Raw genomic sequence first — 18,585 nt, forward strand, 5'->3', positions numbered from 1 at the left:
AACCTGGTTGACTTAATTGGGTTCTAATGTGCTGCTGCTCATCTTTTTTGTGAAGTGTTTCACATTCTATTGACGGCCAGCCGATCGATCACCTTCTGGAGCGCAAGGTAAATACACAAGAGATGCTAGCAGCACAGTCGTAATTGTACACACGCAGGTGACATCTTTGGACTTGTTTCTCTCACATTGACCACTGGAGAATAATAAAATGCTTCCGGTGTTCAAGAGCTGCAGGAGTGCTGGCGCGATCTGCCAGAAGCCAAGAGCTCAGTGGTCTCAACGCGGCGCTCATCTTCTTCTTCTCAAGGAAGCGCAAACAAGTTGGGACGGGAACGAGGCGGGGATGCGTCAACGTGTGTCCTCCAGTCCTGTTCACACCTGCATGTCAGGACCACCGGACAAGCCCAGGACGTTGGCCTCCTCGGATGTCAAACCGCTCTTTAGCGTCCTCCTCACTTCACAAAGCAGAACGCAAAGTGGACATTATCAGATAATGGCACATCAACTTGCAAATTCAACAATATTTGACATTGTTTTTTCAATGCATGACTTTATTATCACATATTTTTATTTGAAATATATAATAGGGTATAAACAGAGCATACTATAGGATTGTTTAATTCATATTTATGTTTTATGTTTTTTTTATTATTTATTGAAGATTTTGTGGTGTCAGGATGGTTCGTGTACCACTTTGTGTGGTGCGGGCTCCCTCTAGTGGTTGACAAAAGAATCACTACCTAAGTGAAATTCAGTTGTATCCAACTTTAAGAACTGTTTATTTCGATACTTTTACTTCAGTACAATTGTGTCGCAACATTTATGTTCATTTAATTGAATCAGTAAGTACATTTTCCTCTATTTTCAGGCACAGTGTTCATGCTCTCACTGTATAATGTTCCCATGGCTTAAAATAAAATTAAAAATACATTTTAGGGATATAATCTCATCTGATTTTGATGTAGGACTCAATTTAAGCGAATTGCTCTTCCAATAGAACAGTAGGGAGGATTCAACTTGGCAAGGTTTCTTAAAACTACCAAGTTGTTGAAAAAGGACTTTCAAACGTTGCTGAATTGCAAAAAAATGATGCTTGAAAATAGGTGAAACTAATAAATGAGGAATGTATTTCACTATTTAAGCAAAATGATGTGCCAACAGGAAAATTTAACTTGGATTTCTTAGTCATTTAGAGGGAAAATGCATGTATTGGAGACACTTTTCAAAAGTTGCTCGAAGCTTCCACAGAATTTTAAAAGTAGCTAAATTTGTTGTAAGGTGCATTTTGGGAATAAAAAGGTTGGTTGGGTTATCTGAAAATTTGTTGAATGCAGCAACAAAACGGCTAAATTGGCGCGCACTTCCCGCCTCCCAGCAAAATGCTTCAAAAATAACTTACGTGATTTGCGATTGACTCTGGAGCGCCGCCTCTCACGAGGTTGCGTCCTCGGACCCGGCCCCTGAGTGGCCGATCGCACGATTCGCTCCATGATCTCGTCGGCCGTGTCGTCCGTGCAGTTGATGGCGTCATCGTTTGTGATGCACCACGGCGGGACGTGTGCTGAAAACACAAAAGTTGCGAGCAGGTGACTATTACGTCACCGATTTTATTTGTGGATTGTTCTGGGATTGACTGGCGACACTTGATGCTGAACACAATACAAATGTACTGAGTCACCTCTGGTGCTGCTGGCTCTCGTGCGTGTTCGCAGGCCCGGCACCGTGGACGTCTCGCTGTCGCCACTCTGCGCGCTGCCCTTCAGCACGGCCTTCATGTTCTCGTGCTCGGCAACGTCCTCGGCGTACTGGATGCCCTGAGGCTGGCTCTCGGGCGTGTCGGGCCGGGTGCCGCCAAATTTACCGCTCTGCAGGGGAGGGGAACGTACAGGCCAAGGTGAGGATCAACCCATCACTGCTGTGCTCTGGTCAAACATTCTCAACGGTTGTGACACAGCAATTTTCAGTCGCACTGGGTCCGTTACATTTACAGTCAGCACTGGACAGCAGTGATTCTCAACCACTGTGTGAACAGAACGCAACACTGGTGTGTGAGGAAATCAGGGATAGCGCAGAAAATGGTCTGTTTCACTTCTTTGGTCCGGAAATGCATTTTAGTACAAATAATTTATCTTTGTTCACCTATGGAAGCAACTGTGTCTTTGATCTTGAATGACCTATTTCAGGAGATTTTAAAATTGATTCGCAGTAGCTTATCAAAAGTCATGCATGCTACTATTCATCAACGTTCTGCAAGTTGAGACGACATGCATTGCAATCATTTTCTATTTTGAATTATCTTCCCACAAGGTCCAATAATAGTTATAAACAAACTATCAATAGTTTTGCAGATTAAAAAAAAAAAAGACATTCCCCCCACAGTTCTATATGGGAAAATGTATATTGAATGTTGGGAGGTTAAAATTTTTTTTCCCAATGCATTTCAATGGACATCAATTATAGGTGAATGGCGGGGATTGACTTTAATCTCTTACACTGCAGTAATGCTGGTACTGACTAAACTTTGCACACTGCAAAATGAGCATACGGTTCAACAAGTCATTCATCCATCAAAGGGAGTTACTAGTTGTGATCATGTGTGTTACATTTAAGTTTTTACCCCCCCCCCCCATTTCCACATGTATTGTAGGTTTGGCTTGGTCATATACTGTGATAGCATCATCATAACAACCCACAGCCATGCACCCGCTGTCAGTCCTCAAGGTTAAATCTTGAATGTTAGTCACTGCAAAGGGTTTCTCATGCGGCCAATTGCAGACAGCAGCAGCGCCCCTACCTCACTTTCATCTTCGTCGTCACTCTACAGACATGAGAGAGGGAAGGAGAGGTAAAACGAAGGCCTAGGGAGGTCATGCGGGAACTTCAAATGACAACATATGTCACGTCTCAGCTCTTTGTATATATTTGTAATACAGCGGAACACCCCGAAAGGGTGCAGTCTTGTAACAGTTCCCCACTAAATTGAGATCTAGGGGACAATGAGATCCGGCCCCCCAAGTCATTTTATGTGGCCCGCGGGAGCAAATCATGTGTGTCAACTATCATGATTCTTGCTGAAATCTGTACCGAAATGTCAAATTGTTATGGGTAACAAATCACATTGATATTTTGCACCGGCCCTCCGAGGGAAGCCGTAACTCCGAAGTGCCACGCGTCAATGAGTTTGACACCCCTTATCTAGTCTACAATTGTGTTTTGACATTCTTTGGCTTTTTAGAGCATAGAAGATGTTGAATGATTTCAGCAAGACCTATGAAACGTCACTCAGTGACAATATTATGGTGTGAATAATTTTACTTTATTGTCAACTATCATGATTCTTGCTGAAATCTGTACCGAAATGTCAAATTGTCATGGGTAACAAATCACATTGATATTTTGCACCGGCCCTCCGAGGGAAGCCGTAACTCCGAAGTGCCACGCGTCAATGAGTTTGACACCCCTTATCTAGTCTACAATTGTGTTTTGACATTCTTTGGCTTTTTAGAGCATAGAAGATGTTGAATGATTTCAGCAAGACCTATGAAACGTCACTCAGTGACAATATTATGGTGTGAATAATTTTACTTTATTTTTACTTTGCTCAGCAGTGGCTCTTGTCTGCAAAGTATGACTGTTCAAATTTCATTTAAGCATTTCTAGGTTTTATCATGTCCAGGTTTGAATTAGAAGGGATTCTACTCATGGTGTTTGCTCTACTGAAGCAAACATCAGAGTAGACGGACGGCAACTCTCTTGAGTGTTGTGACAGTAACGTATACTGTACATGTGAGGACCTTGCTGATGTGATCCCAAATGTATGCATCAGTGCTAAACGGTCAGGGCCAGCGAGGTCTTTGTCTACTCGCCTAAACACTAACTTAAATATTCAACCTTAACTCCAACATTTGTTCCATGAAATTGTCATCATTTATTCCTGGTAGTCTATTCTTTTCATTTCATGGCATTTATTTTGTCCAATCAGGTTTCAGCCTCTGTGCTGCCATGTTAATCTAACGCCAGGGCTTTGAGAATCAGGAGCGAACTGCACACACATGACCAGATGACGCATGTGGTACAGTTGCATGGTCACATTTGGCACTTGAACTCTATTGAGTATAAAATCAACGGCTTGAAGAGCGTGTCGACAGTTAAACTCCACAATGAGAGGGAGAAAGAAATGGAGGCACAATTGAGTAGGACTGTCCGTTGTCCACTTACATCTGTTATCATTTTTCCTCTGGTCTTATTCCTCTCGCGATGGTTGGCCCTCTTCTGTTTCTGCTGTAGCACACGCTCTCTGGTTGTGCGGTACTCCAGCGCAAACTCACTGAGGATCTTGCTGAAGCGATGGATGCTGACGCCGCGGACACCGTATATCGGATGGCCCAGGAACAATAGGAAGGCGTGAAACCTGCAAGAAAAGATCACAAACACAGATAAAGGCTAAACAACAACAACAACAAAAGTGGTAACAGGTAAACGGCAATACGACCAACGCATACCTGTTGATTATCCTCCTGTGTACGATCTTCAGAATGATAATCCTCTCTGCGCAGTCTTTGAGGAAGTCGGACATTTTTTGTTTCAATGCCGGTTTCATCTCGTGTTTGGCGATGACCTTGAGGTGATCCCAGGATGCTTTGCACCTTTGCTCCATCTGAGCCAGAGTGTCTTGAAGTTGGTCAAAGTCCACCTGGCAAAAAAAAAAAGCACAGGTAATGCTGAATCAGTGACATGGGCCTTTTTGAAAAGACACATATAGCCGACCCTCGGAACTGGAACAGGTTGGCCGTCGAACAACTCAGAATTTCATCTGAAATTTCCAGGAAAAATTGTCCAAAATTGAACATGAAGCAAAATCCAGATAAGCTTACTTGCTTCGTTTTGTGCCACTTGGTTTCCTCTCTCAGAATCTACCCATGGATTTATACTACCATACACTGTATATACTCATCTGTATGTCTGTCAATCCATCCGTTGGTCTATCCTTCCATCTATAGTATCTATTGATCGTTATCTAGACCAGGGGTGTCAAACTCATTTTTGTTGCGGGCCACATTGAAGTTACCATTGCCCTTGAAGGGATAGTATGACTGAAACTATATAAAGAAGTCAGGAAGAATGGTTTATCCGACTATTGTATAAGTTACGTCGTAAGTGGTTTGGTGACAAGAAAATTTTTACAATATCTCTTATTGATTACAAATGAGAAGTTGAAATTTTGGTCCAGATTTGAGCAAGAATCACGGAAGTTGACATGTTTGATTTGCTTTCACGGGCCACATAAAATGATGTGGTGGGCCAGATCTGGCCCCCGGGCCTTGAGTTTGACACCGCTGATCTAGACTATATAATGTATCCATCCATCTGTACATCTCCCCATCCGTCTATCCGTGGGTCTACAAAAGGGTTGCCCAAGTCCGATCCCCCCGAGAGCCCTTATCCAGCCATGTCTCCCTCAGGTCAAATGGTCAGGATCGTGATCAGGCTTTTGCTAAGCTTGCTGATAAGCTTAGCATTTGAATCAGGGAGACATCAGGTTGGCTCAGGGCTCCTGAGGACGAGACTTGCCCCCCCCCGATCTATAGTATCCATCTATAGTATAGTACACAGTAGATAGTCTCCATGCATCCATCTATCTATTTATCTATTTAGTGGACAGTAAACAGTCACCTGGAATAAGATAGCGTTTGATTTCTGAGGTTCTAGTGTGAGCTGAATGTCAATTCACCTTGTTTAGGCGGGTGATGGCTCCAATCTCAGAGTAGAGATCGGAGCTGTCTGGAAACTTCTCCACGACGATGGCACAGGTGTGGTGCAGCAGGGACTGCTTATGAACCGTGTCCTTCACTTCGGGGACTTTCTCGAGATAACTCAGCTCAAAGCCTTTGGCCTGGAGAAGCAAAGCAAACACAGGCACATTCGAGAGAGGAGAAAAGGGAGGGCTTGGCTTAATCTGACAGGAGCAATCAAACGGCCCAACAAGCGCACCAAATTGCGGCGCATTTCCTCTCTGGCAAAGACACAAAAAGGCTCTCAAAGCGTGCCAAGAAGATATGTAGCTTCATTAGGTTGTGATTATCAGGAACCACAATCTACTTCCAGGCCGGCAGATTGCTGTGCTGGCCACAGCGGAGCTAAAGTCGGCACATAGCATGGGAGACGCAAACACAACTCTCCTTTGTTCCTCTTCCAGCTTTAAATGTCAAACTGAAAACAAAAATTCCACCAGACGTTATTTATGGGAACTGCCTTTTTTGATGTCCATGACTTGTACTTTCCCCTTGCGTGTTTGTCCCTCATACACTCATTCACAGAAGCACAGAGCAGAGATTCATACGCATGCTCCTCACACACCCTGGCTTCCAGAAAACACACACCACCTCAAATATTTTTTTCTTCTCAGAAAAAAGTCGGACAAGCTTCCACATACACTGTCCAATGAAAAAGTCAATCACAACATGGAAAGTGCAGATACTTGAAAAAGCAGATTCATGTGAACATCCTTTTTAGGGACTCAATAAGGGATTTTAAATAGTGACGGTAACTGCATTCCCTCAGTGCGTGTGCATTTTTCTTCTTGTATCGTCTGCAGAAGGTGCGTATGGAATTTGCCTGACATTTCGGTCACCGGTCAGCGGCCGTCTACTTCTCAATTATAAATACCACCACTCATTGGTTGGTTCCATCAGCCGGTCTTCATGCAGATGGTTAAGCCTGTCTATTAAGCCTGCTGCAGCTCCGTGGGTGGAACAGACTGACCTGTTGTGCAGTGTTTGGCAACTAGTGTTCGTGAGTGGCTGGTGTTGCTGCGTTTCAGAATTTGAAGTCAGCGTCGCAGCTTTGCAGGTGTTCAACAGCCAAATCAAAAATGCAAAAAATACAAATTTGTTATATAGAAAACTACAGTAAGTATTATTGAAGTCTTTATGACCGAAATAAATGGTTATGGGGCTTGTTTATTGCCAGAGCGTCTCAAAACATCCACGCTCTCCTTATTCTTGACTGTTTTCTTTGTTGCCATCTGCTTCGTCCTTGTTGACAATAACTGCATGTTTTTGTGGTTCGATGAAAAAAATAATAATACACTATAGTATATTGTATGTGGAACCTCAAAATCTAATACAAGGTCAGACACTTTAGTGTCTTCATTTAACATTAAATGCTTGTTTTTGAAGCAGGTAACCCAGAACTTCATGACTGCGCAAACCACAATACTCTTTTTTCATCAGTTAATCTATGGAGAGTGACTTAGTTGATCCACCACCCCTTGCTGTGTGACATTTAAAGACAATACACGAGAAACTCCATTTTGCTTGAAGTGCAGATTCTTTCCTAAATTAGGCCTCAAAATAGCAATGAGCACATAATAGCTTGAGGTTCACTCACATTAGTGCCATTAAGGAAGTTGCCGATGGCTAACAGTGTGGTCAAAATGTAGCGGAGGGTTGTGTTTTTCTCCAGTTGGTCCATCCCTTCCTTAAGATCCTGCAGGGGCTCCGCAACTTCCTACAAACACAAGCACAGTACTTCAGGCTGCTAATTCCCAATTTATTGTCACTTTTACGAATATAGTGAAAGGTTTTAATTAGGCAGACAGGTTTGAGGAAACCTCCATTTTCGACAGCACTTTCCTCACCCTCTGAAAGTGGTCCTCCTTTGACTTCATTTAACAGTCTTTGGTGAACCCAACGTGCTTGTTTTTGGAATACACTCGTAAGCAAGATGAGTATCCTCCCACCCCCCACAAAAAAACCATCACACAAGTGCTGAGAAGAACATGCAAACTCCAAAGAGGAAGGCTGGGATCTGAACCCAAAACCTCTCTACTGTGCTAATCATTTCCCCACACCTCGCTGCCCCCATTAGGAAGGCCTGTCAAATCCAATTAGAAAGAAGAGCTAGATCAACAATTCTGCCTTTCCAAACATAATAATGGCTCAGTTTTGATTGACACTTCCACAGAGGGTGTCAGTTGACCAGTGATTCCGTATGGCTGTGTCCTGGTGGAGAACACTTATCTTTAGTTGTTTATCTATGACGACATACAGTGAAAAGTAGAAATGCTCTTCAGCTAAATGACAGAAGGTAAAATTAACTTGTGGATCCAACATTATTTCAGTATACTTTTTGGTACATTTGCGTTTGGTGTTCGTGCCACAAGCTTTCCAAAATATGTGCCTTGGCTGGGAAATGCTGATATGTGCAAGTTTATTATTGTGCTGGTTGTTTGCAGTGCTCTTCCAGTTATTTTGGCACTTCTGTTTCATTAGAGGGCAAAACATTGATGCCAGTCAAGAGTACCGGTAGTCTATCGAGCATGTTCTTTGTGTTTTCTTTTGTTTTGTTTTTTTGCCATAATGGTAGCGACTAGCTGGAGTTCCAGTGTAGTCTTTTGAATTGAAATTGTTTGCTCCTCTCTCTCTCATCTACTAAAATGAGGAAACAAATCTCTGCACCTCCCTGTAAGCTAGATGCCAATTTAAAGGGAGATATTGTATATTTTAATTAGAAGAATGTTCAACAAGCTATGTATTACTTTTTTTTGTCAGTTTTTTTTTTTTTACAGTCCATTGTTGTAGTTAAAGTGCTCTAAAATAAAGATGAGATGAGAATCTCAATTGCTGAACTGTATTTGCTGCTTCTGCCTAAAAACGGCTGCACGTGCATTTGATTAAAGCAAGCGCAGACACCGACCTTCTCAATAAGCTCATAGTCCATCTTGAAGGCCCACAGCTGCAGGCGGGCCGACAGCTCGGTGATGGAGGAGAGGATGAGGAGAAACTGCTCAGCGCTGCCCAGGGGAATTTCAGGATTGAGCAGCTGAGCCTCTTGGATCCTCTGCTTTTCTTCCTCCGTGGGGATCATGGTCAGGATTTTCTAAGAGGAGATGAGATGACAGAGAGGGCACACGGAGCGCTTCAGTGGGGATCGTTTATCAAGTCCTCATCGCCTTGTTTTCACATAACACGTCTGGAGTTAAATTGTAGAGCGGGAGAGGACGCAAAATGATCCTGACATTTTCCACTGCTGTTGAGCTCAGATGTTTCCAGATTTCCAGGAAATATGCGTGACGTATGAACTTTCAACCTTTTTATCTAGCTTGGGAAGAAAAAGGTGAACAGGAACTTCTTGTGGAGTGTGATCCTTACATAATACAGAAGGGACGCAACATTCATCGTTACCCGCTGATGTCTTTCACATCATTTTCAAGTGCTGGTCAACATTTTTAATCATCACAGTGAGGAATGACACGGCATCAGACAGATAGAAGATATGTCAACACTGTAAACTGTCACATCTAGGTGAAATAATTCTCTTTTTTGGGGAACCAATTTTGCGCATTTTTGCTGCATTGGCGCAGCATCAGTGCACAAAAACGTGTTTATTTGGGAGCCAGTTTAACTTAATGGGATTTCTCCAGCCGGTTCATATTTCAACGTGCACTCGTTATCCTTACCTCAATGCCTTCTTTGTTCAGTGCATATTCATCAAAGTTGAGAATGGCCGTCTTGATAGTACGAGGGGGCGGTAAAACGGTCAGGCCGATGTTTATGGCGTTGCTGCGTTTGGAGTCCAGTACGATGATTTCTTGTCGTTTGCCATCAACTGCTGCTTTCTAGGAGATACAGCACACGTCAGGCATCTCACCAGCCAGTGAGTTCCTACAAGTTCGAATTAATCCCTTTCCGGTATTTCATTTGTATAGATAGCTAAATATGTACACAAATAAATTATGCTGTCCGGTAAAAGGCATGCGTTTTGTTTTGTACACATTCAGTTATTTGGACATGAAAATTGTTTTGCTGTTGTCTTTTTGTTGCGGAAAAAATACGAACATAAAAAATATTATAATTAATAATGCATATTAATAATATTCAGTATTATGCATTGCAAATATTCAAAAACTTTAGTAACATGTTTCAAAAAGTTTCAAGGCTGATTTAATTAACTTTTTTTTTTTTTTTACCGTATTGGCCTGAATATAAGACGGCCCTGATTATAAGACGACCCCCTCTTTTTCAAAACTCAAGTTTGAAAAGAGACTTTTTGAACACCAAATTAATTTTTATACAGAAAATAATTACAGTACATCTGAAACAAATGATTATAATATATTTGAGAGAAAAAGCATGTTATTTTGCCTCATTCAAATCTTAATATCTGAACCTCTAAATATGTAAACTAAAGTGCAATCACATTTGTAAATGAATGGCTTCTGGTTTTTGAAATGTAAATTACATCATAACTTCTCCTCAGCTGCCGGTTAACCTGGCCGATCTTCGACCCACTTTTCTCCAGATTGTTGCTACGTTTCTCCATTTTCTGTTATCTCTTCTATTATTTTCTTCTCTTTTCTTTCTTACCGCTATTTTTATTTTTCTTCTTTTCTTCGTGCTACCGCTATTTTTATTTTTATTCTTCGTGACAAGGGTTCACTTTGGCCTGGGGAGTCAAGTTCAGCATTCGCTTCAATGATATCTGGCGCCATCTAGTGTCGTGAATGGGTATAATGTCTAGACCCCGAATATAAGACGACCCCCACTTTTCTTATTTCATGGTATTTCTGGTTCATTATTATGGTGCATTTTAAATATGCATACATTTGTATATGCATTAGTGTGACATATTTTATACGTTGTGTACCTTGGTAACAGGTAGCTCCTTGGATTTGGACTCAAACAGCTGTTCCAGCTTGGATGTGTCCAGTTTAAGTGGCTCTAGTTTGGACCACAGGGACTCCTTACAGAACTTATGGCTCTTGCACTGCCATTCCACCGGGCGCACCTCTTTCCAGAAGAGCCGAATTGTCTTCTTCTTCTTGAGGAAATGAGGATCGTCCCGATTCAGCTCAGGAGAAGGAGGCGGCATGGAGGGTGGAGGTGGGAGCACCATTTTGCCAAGGATGGGAGGAGGTGGAGGGCACCCAAATAGGGGTGGTGGTGGCGGGAGAACAGCATTGCACAGAGGGGGAGGCGGTGGCGGCGGTGGGACTTGGTCACCAGACCCCACCACACTGTCCATATCTAAAACGTTCAAGTCATCCTCATCCTGCAGGTCGGTGAAATCCATTTCCTTGATGCGCAGCTCCCTGGGCGTGGCCATGAGCTGGTCCCAGATTTGGTCCGATTCCTTCTTCTGGGCTGATGGGATGCTGCTGGAGGATTTGTCGCTCAGAGCGTGCTGCGGCTCCTTTGATGCCTCCGCTTCAGTCAACCATGTCAGACCTTTGACTAAATCACCAAATTTCTCTGCCACGGCGCGCACAGTACCTTGTTTGTCGCCAATGCCAACCTCCATTTTATTCACATTTTCTTCTCTGGCTTGCCTGTCAGCCTCCAGTGTGGAGATCCTGCTGGACAAGCTCGCCACCTCGGGGTCAGCCACCTCGGGGTCTTTTTCACATTTACATTGAGTTTCTTTTTCTGTCTCTCCTCCTACGTTGTTTTCCTCCTTGTTGGACGTGTGCGCGTAGAGCATATCCAGCATGAAGCGCTTATTGTTGAGGATGTCGTTGTCATCTGAGACTCTGATGCACTGGCTCCACTGGCCTGTTGGCAGGAAAAGATACAATGAACAGTTGCTCTGAAAGACTCAAAAAATTATTTCCATCACATAATAAATGTTTTCTTATCTTATTTAAAAACAGGAAAAGATTTCTAATAGAACGTGCAAAAAAAAAGAAAAATGAACTAAGATCCAGTTACTTTTTTTGGTCCATAACGGGTAAAAAAAAAAATCAGCAAAAATGTTGATCATTGTTTTCCAAATTAGAAGTTCAATACAATCAGTCAGCTTTTATGGAAGACTACAGAAATCTGAGAATATTTACCGAGAGGCTGAAATTCCAAAGATTTGGCCAATTCTAAATGAAACAAGGTCTCTAAATGATTCATTGATTATCAAAATAATTGATTCATTTCATATTAATTCGGTGTGGTGTAATCGATAATCATTGAGGCGCCACTTTTTTCAAATCTCTTTATCTAATGAAGATATTTTCTTCGTTGATCAGAATAAATACAATTGTAAAGAATAACATTTTTATTCAATAATTTTCTATTTGATTTATTGTAAATAATCAAATTATAAACATACACATTAATATGAACATAACCTACAGTATGACATATATTACATCAACACTTCAAAAAATTTTTTTTCACCTCATCTAAAAATGACCTGGTACATGGGTCTGTTTTAAAAATCAAACGTTTCTATCGCCGCAAATATTATTCAACGAATACCTGCTTCAAAGTCATGTTGGACTTTTTCCTCCCGCTCCTCCCTCTCCAGAGTGCTGCTGGTGGAGGAGATGCTGGATGCTGAGCAGTTGTCCTTCTCGTTCACTTCCTCGTTCTGTCTCTCCTTCTCGCTCAGCACAATACTTTCCTCGACCTCCCTGCCTATCGTCAGAACCCTCTCGCAATTCCCTTCGAAATCAACACCCTCTCCGACCACTTCGGCGGCTGTGCTAGCTACCTGTGCTTCCTCAGCTACCTCCACTTCATCAGCCACTTCCGCCGCCTCCACCTGCTCTTGTACTTCTCTCCCAGTCTCACATTGCTCTTGCTCCTCAAGCTTTCCTTCATCCTGCCTCTCTTCATTTCCCACTACTCCCTCTTCACACCCCTCTGGCTCTTTAACTACTTTTTCGACTGGTTGAGTGTAAGAAACATCCTTTGTGTCTGCTGGCAGCTCTTTTGCAGCCATATTTGGTTGCGAGGGAGGTGAGGGACAAAGTTGCGATCCCGTTAACTCTGATGCTGGACTATTTGTTCTTGTTGGGGAGTCAGGTTTTGACTCTGGGCTAGATTCGTGTCCTGCAAGAAATGTTAGGGAAAAAAAAATGTCAACTGCCAGCAGATGACTGCCATATATCCTCATATTTTTCTCAAGTGTTCCAAAAAGCAAGTGAGTGATGCCAGTGTTTCTCAATGTGTTCTCTTGCCTGCATGAATTTTGGTGAAAGGATAAAAAAAAAAAAAAAAAAAAAAGGCCAAATTTAGGTTTACACGCCGTATGAAATCATCCTGCACCCCACAGTGATCTTGACAATTGCGCCCGGACAAGACTCCAATTTGTAAATACAATATGCAAACATGGCACTGAAGAAACATTTTCCCTGCTGCTCAAGATGACGACTGATATTTACAGAATTTGCTGTGCTATTTGTTTTGATTGGAAAGAGGAGGGCAGTCCAAGAATTCCATCGTACTCTTACCTGGAAGGAATTACAGGGTCATTAACCCTCCCACCTTGTGACCAAAAAAAAAAAAAAAACCCCGGATGAGATTATATCTGTTATGAAATTTGTCTCTTTCACACATCTACGGTTATGGACTTCCAAACAAGATAATAGACTAAATTATGTAAAATGAAAATACATGCATATTGATGGACTTAATACTGAATATTCACATTGAATTAAAAATGCTTAACATCAACATCTTCAATCCATAGGCAATTTCATAACCGCAGAACGAGGAAAAAAATATTTTCAGTTTCACGATATGGTATATCTGGGTGCATCTCTTCCTACTACCTAACATCATTGCATGTATTTCCTTGTAGTGCGACTGGTCATTGAAGCGCAAAAGATAAAGCCGTTACCTGACGTCTTGTCTTGTTGTGAGGCAATAGATGAAGTGGTGACACAACGGGAGGCCGAGCGGACGGCGGGGTTGGAACTTAAACACAGTGTGATCTCCGTACGTCCTCTTATGGGCACCCTGGTCCGTTCTCGCTCACACTCCTCGGCCGCTAGCCTCTCCACGGCCTTGTATCTGCCATGGCAAAGGATAACGCAACATTTGGATGATATCACAATGCTGACTGAAGCCATTTTCTGATTTCTATTATTGCAGCTGCTAATCAGTGACACCTTCGTAAGTTAAGTTTCTGACCACTTTTTACCTTTTCTCTCCACACTTGAACACGTTGAACATATTGCTGTACTTTCTACTCCTTACCTTCACAAAATAGGCTCATCCCACTTACTAGTAAGGTGTATTTTTTCAGTTCTTATCATGAGCTTTGGATTTAGCATTTTTTTTGTACATCAGCTGACAATGTCATCAAAGCAGTTTGTGTGCAGTATTTCTCTTTGCTGTGCCAAGGTATCCAAAGTAAAATGAAAGAGATTTAAGAGCCAATACCTTTTACTTTTACAAACATAAAGGAGTGATATCCGAACATCGATTAAAATTAACAAGTCTGAGTACTTTTGCCACATGTGCAAAGAACAGACGTTCCAATTGAGAGGGATGCAATGGTCGATGGCGGAACAATGAGCCAAAAAGCTTTAAGGCCACATCCATGCCAAAAGACAATTACACACTTGCCCTGTTAATTTGGTCACATCTTAATGGTGAAGAGACCTAGGGCAGGGAGAACTCAGTCCGTGGGGCTCTGTGAAACTCTCTTTGCATCTGCTCTTTCTTGGAATTAAAGCATTGACGATTTCTTTTTTTAATTAATCAGTACAACTGTAAAAATATTGTGAGTTAATGTCAACCAAAGTGCATCAAATACAACCCACCTTTCCTCTCTGGCTTGTCTTGCCTCTTCCCTTTTGTCAACATAGTCTCGACTGAGATGGACAAAGCAAAAATTATTCCCGATTCCCAATATAAAAATGCTGCTGTGTTTTGCAAGAGTGAGACTGACTTAAAGCGGTCCCTCTCCTCCCTTTCGATCCTCTGTAGACGTTCCTCTCGTTCCATGCGCCTCCTCTCCCTCTCTGCAGCCAAGGAGTCCTGATGCTGCCTGTATGAGGAGCTCAGCAAGCCTCCTAAAGCAGGTCTGCACGCATTAAGTGTAAAGATACAATTATGTTTGGAGTTGTTGATACGTTTACATAGTTTACTTTCTCATCGAGGGCTACCTGTCAGTTTTAGATTCTGGGGTGCAGGTTGCCGTACTACTAAAGCGATGGATGGGTGATGTTGAAGTCTGGTTCATGCCTGGCTGTGGTGCTCCATCGGAAGTAACCCTGTAAACAGAAGATACGATGAACACAACGAAAAAAAAGGCTCAGAATTATTGAGGCCAAAAGGTGACTGCAAAAGCGCCATTTCTGTCTACATGAAATCCCACAACTCACTTCAAGTGAGGTAATTGAAAGCAAGGTGCCGCACAATGGCAGCAAAGAATTATGTTTGTCCAAATGAAACAGTGAAACTGAATTCAACATAGTTCCTCGACACAGAGATGCCACAAGATGGTGCTTAAAGTAATACGTTTTAATTGTTTTGGCCTAAACACAAAAACAATCGTTGTGTTTTGGCGAATAACAGAAGCTAGCATTATAAATACACAAATGGGTGCATTTGTGAGTGAAGACCAGCGAATATGTGGGGGTTGACAGAATTACTAAAATGTGATATACCTACTCGGAAATCTTTGGTTTGTTTATTGAACGTATAAAGAGATGACAGAAATTTGGCAGGAAGTAAAAGGGAAGTAAAGAAAAAAAAACTTTACAGACAAAACAAATCATTTAGCACAGTTTACATGTTCAAAGCAAGTAAAAAACATATCTAGTCCTACTTCTTGTTCTTTATGTATTTTGACTTTAATATTAATTTAATACTAAAGTCATGTCAAGGCCATTCATGTAATATATCCAAAACTTAAGATCCACTCCAAACGGTTTATCAGCCATTCTGAGTGGACTAGAGTTCTTCTTCATTCAGACGTTATAACAAGACTTACTGCGCCGTCCAAACACTATGTTAAGTTCAAGGCAGCAGCAACTATTAATACAACATAGCCTTAGATAGGAGTAAGGAGGAGTATTTGCAAGTAGCAACAAGGGTAGTCCACTGAGCAGTTTGACAGCAAGCAAGCAGAAACGTCTGCAAAGCCAATAACAAAAATAGAAACCAGAGAGGCACGTTTCTGTCGGACGTAGTGACAAGGTTCATATTCTCTAAAAAAGCTTCACTCATGTTTGACTGCTTTTACCTTTCAGCCCAGCAGGTCTTTCTAAGAGTGTGAGATGCTTCTGTCAGACTGAAGATGGAAAAAAGTGTGAAACAAAGAGTGCCAAAAGTTGAGAGTTGTTTGTCACCACACACACAAAAAAAAAGACATAGATGAAAGACAGAAGGCAAGATAAAGGCAATACTACAGACTAAAACATTCTATCAGGAGTCACAGTTGATAAAGTCCATTATAAAAGGTAATTTTTTTTTTCTCAGAGGGGATTCCACACATTTTTTAAAATGATATTTGGGAATTGTATAACTACTGTATTTTTTTCCAATCTTAATGGCTTTCAGGTCAATTTTTCTCAAAATATTGCTACTTTATTATCATTCATTTTTTAAATCTTAGGATATTATTCCTCAAAAAAAACCACAACTTTGTTCTTGTAAAGAGACTCTTTTTTTTGCCCTTTTTTTTTTTGAAATTACTCCGTTCTCTTCATTCAAGTGCTTCATCCTCACAGTATTTGAACTTTAACCCTGCGGTCGCAACTCAATTCTTGTAATTCCCATCGTAATATTCTTGTAATACCCCTTTGTCAACAGCAAACCTTAACCCATTCCCTGCTGAGAGAGACGGTGACTCACACTCAAACCCCTTAAGTCTTAAAATACAGTTGTTGACTTGTCTTGTGTTAACAGTGGCTTGGATAAAAAATGAAAGACAGACGAGTGATAAAAATCTCAAAATAACTTTCCCGCAATTGCGAAAAAAAAAAGGTAACAACAACATTTTTCTTCATTTCCCTCCAACCACGTCCTTAAGGATGTCAGACAAATTGTGGTGGGAAAGGAGGCATTTTAGAAACAGTGGTGGAAAAACGGCACCAAAGCATGAAGGAGCCAGGAAGGAATGAAAAAGGAGCACATTTACCATGGATTCAATCTACAATTAAAACACTATTGCCATCAGGGATGGGGATGGTTATGTGCTTATTTGGGGTCCACTTCAGACTATTGATTTGCAGGAGACACAAAAAGGATGTCGTGCTCTTGAAGCCGATCAACTTTCTGTCTTTTAGCACAAAAACAAGACTGAACCGAGCAGAGCACCATTTTCTTGAGCCAAACCAAAAGGATCAAATACTGAATTAACACTTTACCGTTGCACCGATTATGGCGGGTCAATGCTAATGCTAGCTAAGTGGCTGCTCAATGCTAACGCTAGCTAAATGGAGTAAACCTGGACGAAAAGGATGCGAAACCATTGGACAGCCAAGAAACAGGAGCCTTCAAAACGAAAAATACCAAGAATATTCACATTCACCAAGCCTGGCTGAAATATTGTGGCAACAATGAGGTCACAAATCTTGCTTATTTAGAGAGACCGAATTCGGGCTCCCACTGTTGTCTGCTTAAAGCTCAGTCCTATTCTTTGTGCTCTTTATTGTTATGCTTTATGGGAAAATGGTGGCTGGTCTGTGGAAAATGATCTATTTGTGAAAGCCGTCTCTGACTGCTGACCAGTTAGAGGTGTTGGCTAGTGTACCAAACGGCACGGCAAAGGCAAAGCGAATGATGGGTCGCATCCCATCGAGGACAGAGTTTGCCGACAATACCTGTGATCGTCCTGCCTAGAGGACTCAATGACTGGATGATTTTCACCATCTGCCTCATCCTCGTCCTCCTCATCCTCCAAATCCTCCTCTCCTTCATCCTCCTCCTCCTGTCCTTCTTCCTCCTCATCTCTGTGGTAGGGGAGGTTTGAGGGTTGAAAGGAGGGAAAGGGAGGACGTAGGAACGAGAAGTACGACAGAGGCAAAGTGAAGAGATGACTTTCAAAAACGACGTTGAAAAGACAACACAAACATGGTGGCAACTTTCAGTGTTTCCCATGTCAAGTTTTTTTTTGGTGGGAGTATTTCACCAGTCACTTTTTCTACATCTGGAAGGCATTTAATCCAAAATGAGTACAGTACAGTGTAAACACATAAAACTACAGTTTGTCATGTAACATTGCGTGCCTCGTGTTTGTGTTCATTCCGTTCAGCACGGTAAAGCAAACTAGAAATCAAAGTGCTGTGATGGAGGCTTTATTCCGATTTGATGCAATTTTGTGGGAAACACTGAACACACACCCGTGCAGCAAGCAGGTAGTTACAAGTGTAGAAGATTAAGGATAGGGTGCAAGAATGTTAAGTTGGCTGGTTATTTTTCGGACCCTGCGACTGAATATCAAGTACACATCCATTTTTTTCCCTTTTTTTTTTTTGACACATACATTATTTTTTTACAGTCTGTTCTCTTGGATGCGAAGCAAAAATTGTGGATCTGGAGAAAAGGTTAAGATTACAGCATTTTTATGTATGAAAAGTGCTTTATAAATAAAGGTGGATTGATTGAAGATTCACATAAAAGTGAAAACATTCCAGAGAGCTTTGTATCTGAGTTTGGGCTGGTCCTGCAACGTATGCTCAGGTGTGACTTGTAAATATTAAAATTAGAACTTGGTCTTGCATACAAAATCCCCATTCCCAATAATCGTAGTAATTCATTGAGTATTAATTTAATGGACCAAAATTATTTGCCAATCGCAAGAAGAAAGTGGAAAAAGAAATGATGAAGAAAGAAGTCAAAGCAGCTATGTGTAAAA

At 41.6% G+C, this 18,585-nt stretch overlaps 1 protein-coding gene across 6 annotated transcripts in view; it reads right to left on the reverse strand.

Moving 5' to 3' along the window:
* fhod3b (formin homology 2 domain containing 3b) overlaps positions 1–18,585 on the reverse strand; it is a 100,233-nt gene continuing 81,648 nt past the window's right edge. The window contains exons 11-28 of one of the 6 annotated variants that reach the window (XM_019872865.1): positions 17,552–17,680; positions 15,970–16,017; positions 14,888–14,995; positions 14,671–14,805; positions 14,543–14,593; positions 13,615–13,787; positions 12,249–12,824; positions 10,648–11,552; positions 9,461–9,619; positions 8,698–8,880; positions 7,390–7,509; positions 5,732–5,893; positions 4,503–4,693; positions 4,219–4,411; positions 2,795–2,818; positions 1,679–1,865; positions 1,400–1,561; positions 1–455 (exon numbers count right to left, since the gene is read on the reverse strand). In XM_019872865.1, the coding sequence (XP_019728424.1) occupies positions 373–455; positions 1,400–1,561; positions 1,679–1,865; positions 2,795–2,818; positions 4,219–4,411; positions 4,503–4,693; positions 5,732–5,893; positions 7,390–7,509; positions 8,698–8,880; positions 9,461–9,619; positions 10,648–11,552; positions 12,249–12,824; positions 13,615–13,787; positions 14,543–14,593; positions 14,671–14,805; positions 14,888–14,995; positions 15,970–16,017; positions 17,552–17,680 (3,589 nt within the window). In that variant the 3' untranslated portion in view covers positions 1–372. The remainder of the gene's footprint in view (positions 456–1,399; positions 1,562–1,678; positions 1,866–2,794; positions 2,819–4,218; positions 4,412–4,502; positions 4,694–5,731; positions 5,894–7,389; positions 7,510–8,697; positions 8,881–9,460; positions 9,620–10,647; positions 11,553–12,248; positions 12,825–13,614; positions 13,788–14,542; positions 14,594–14,670; positions 14,806–14,887; positions 14,996–15,969; positions 16,018–17,551; positions 17,681–18,585) is intronic. The other 5 variants (XM_019872871.1, XM_019872868.1, XM_019872867.1 and 2 more) reach the window with 5 other exon arrangements.

The sequence above is a fragment of the Hippocampus comes genome, unplaced genomic scaffold (genome assembly GCF_001891065.2).
Source record: "Hippocampus comes isolate QL1 unplaced genomic scaffold, H_comes_QL1_v1.1 scaffold242, whole genome shotgun sequence".
Lineage (NCBI taxonomy): Eukaryota > Metazoa > Chordata > Actinopteri > Syngnathiformes > Syngnathidae > Hippocampus > Hippocampus comes.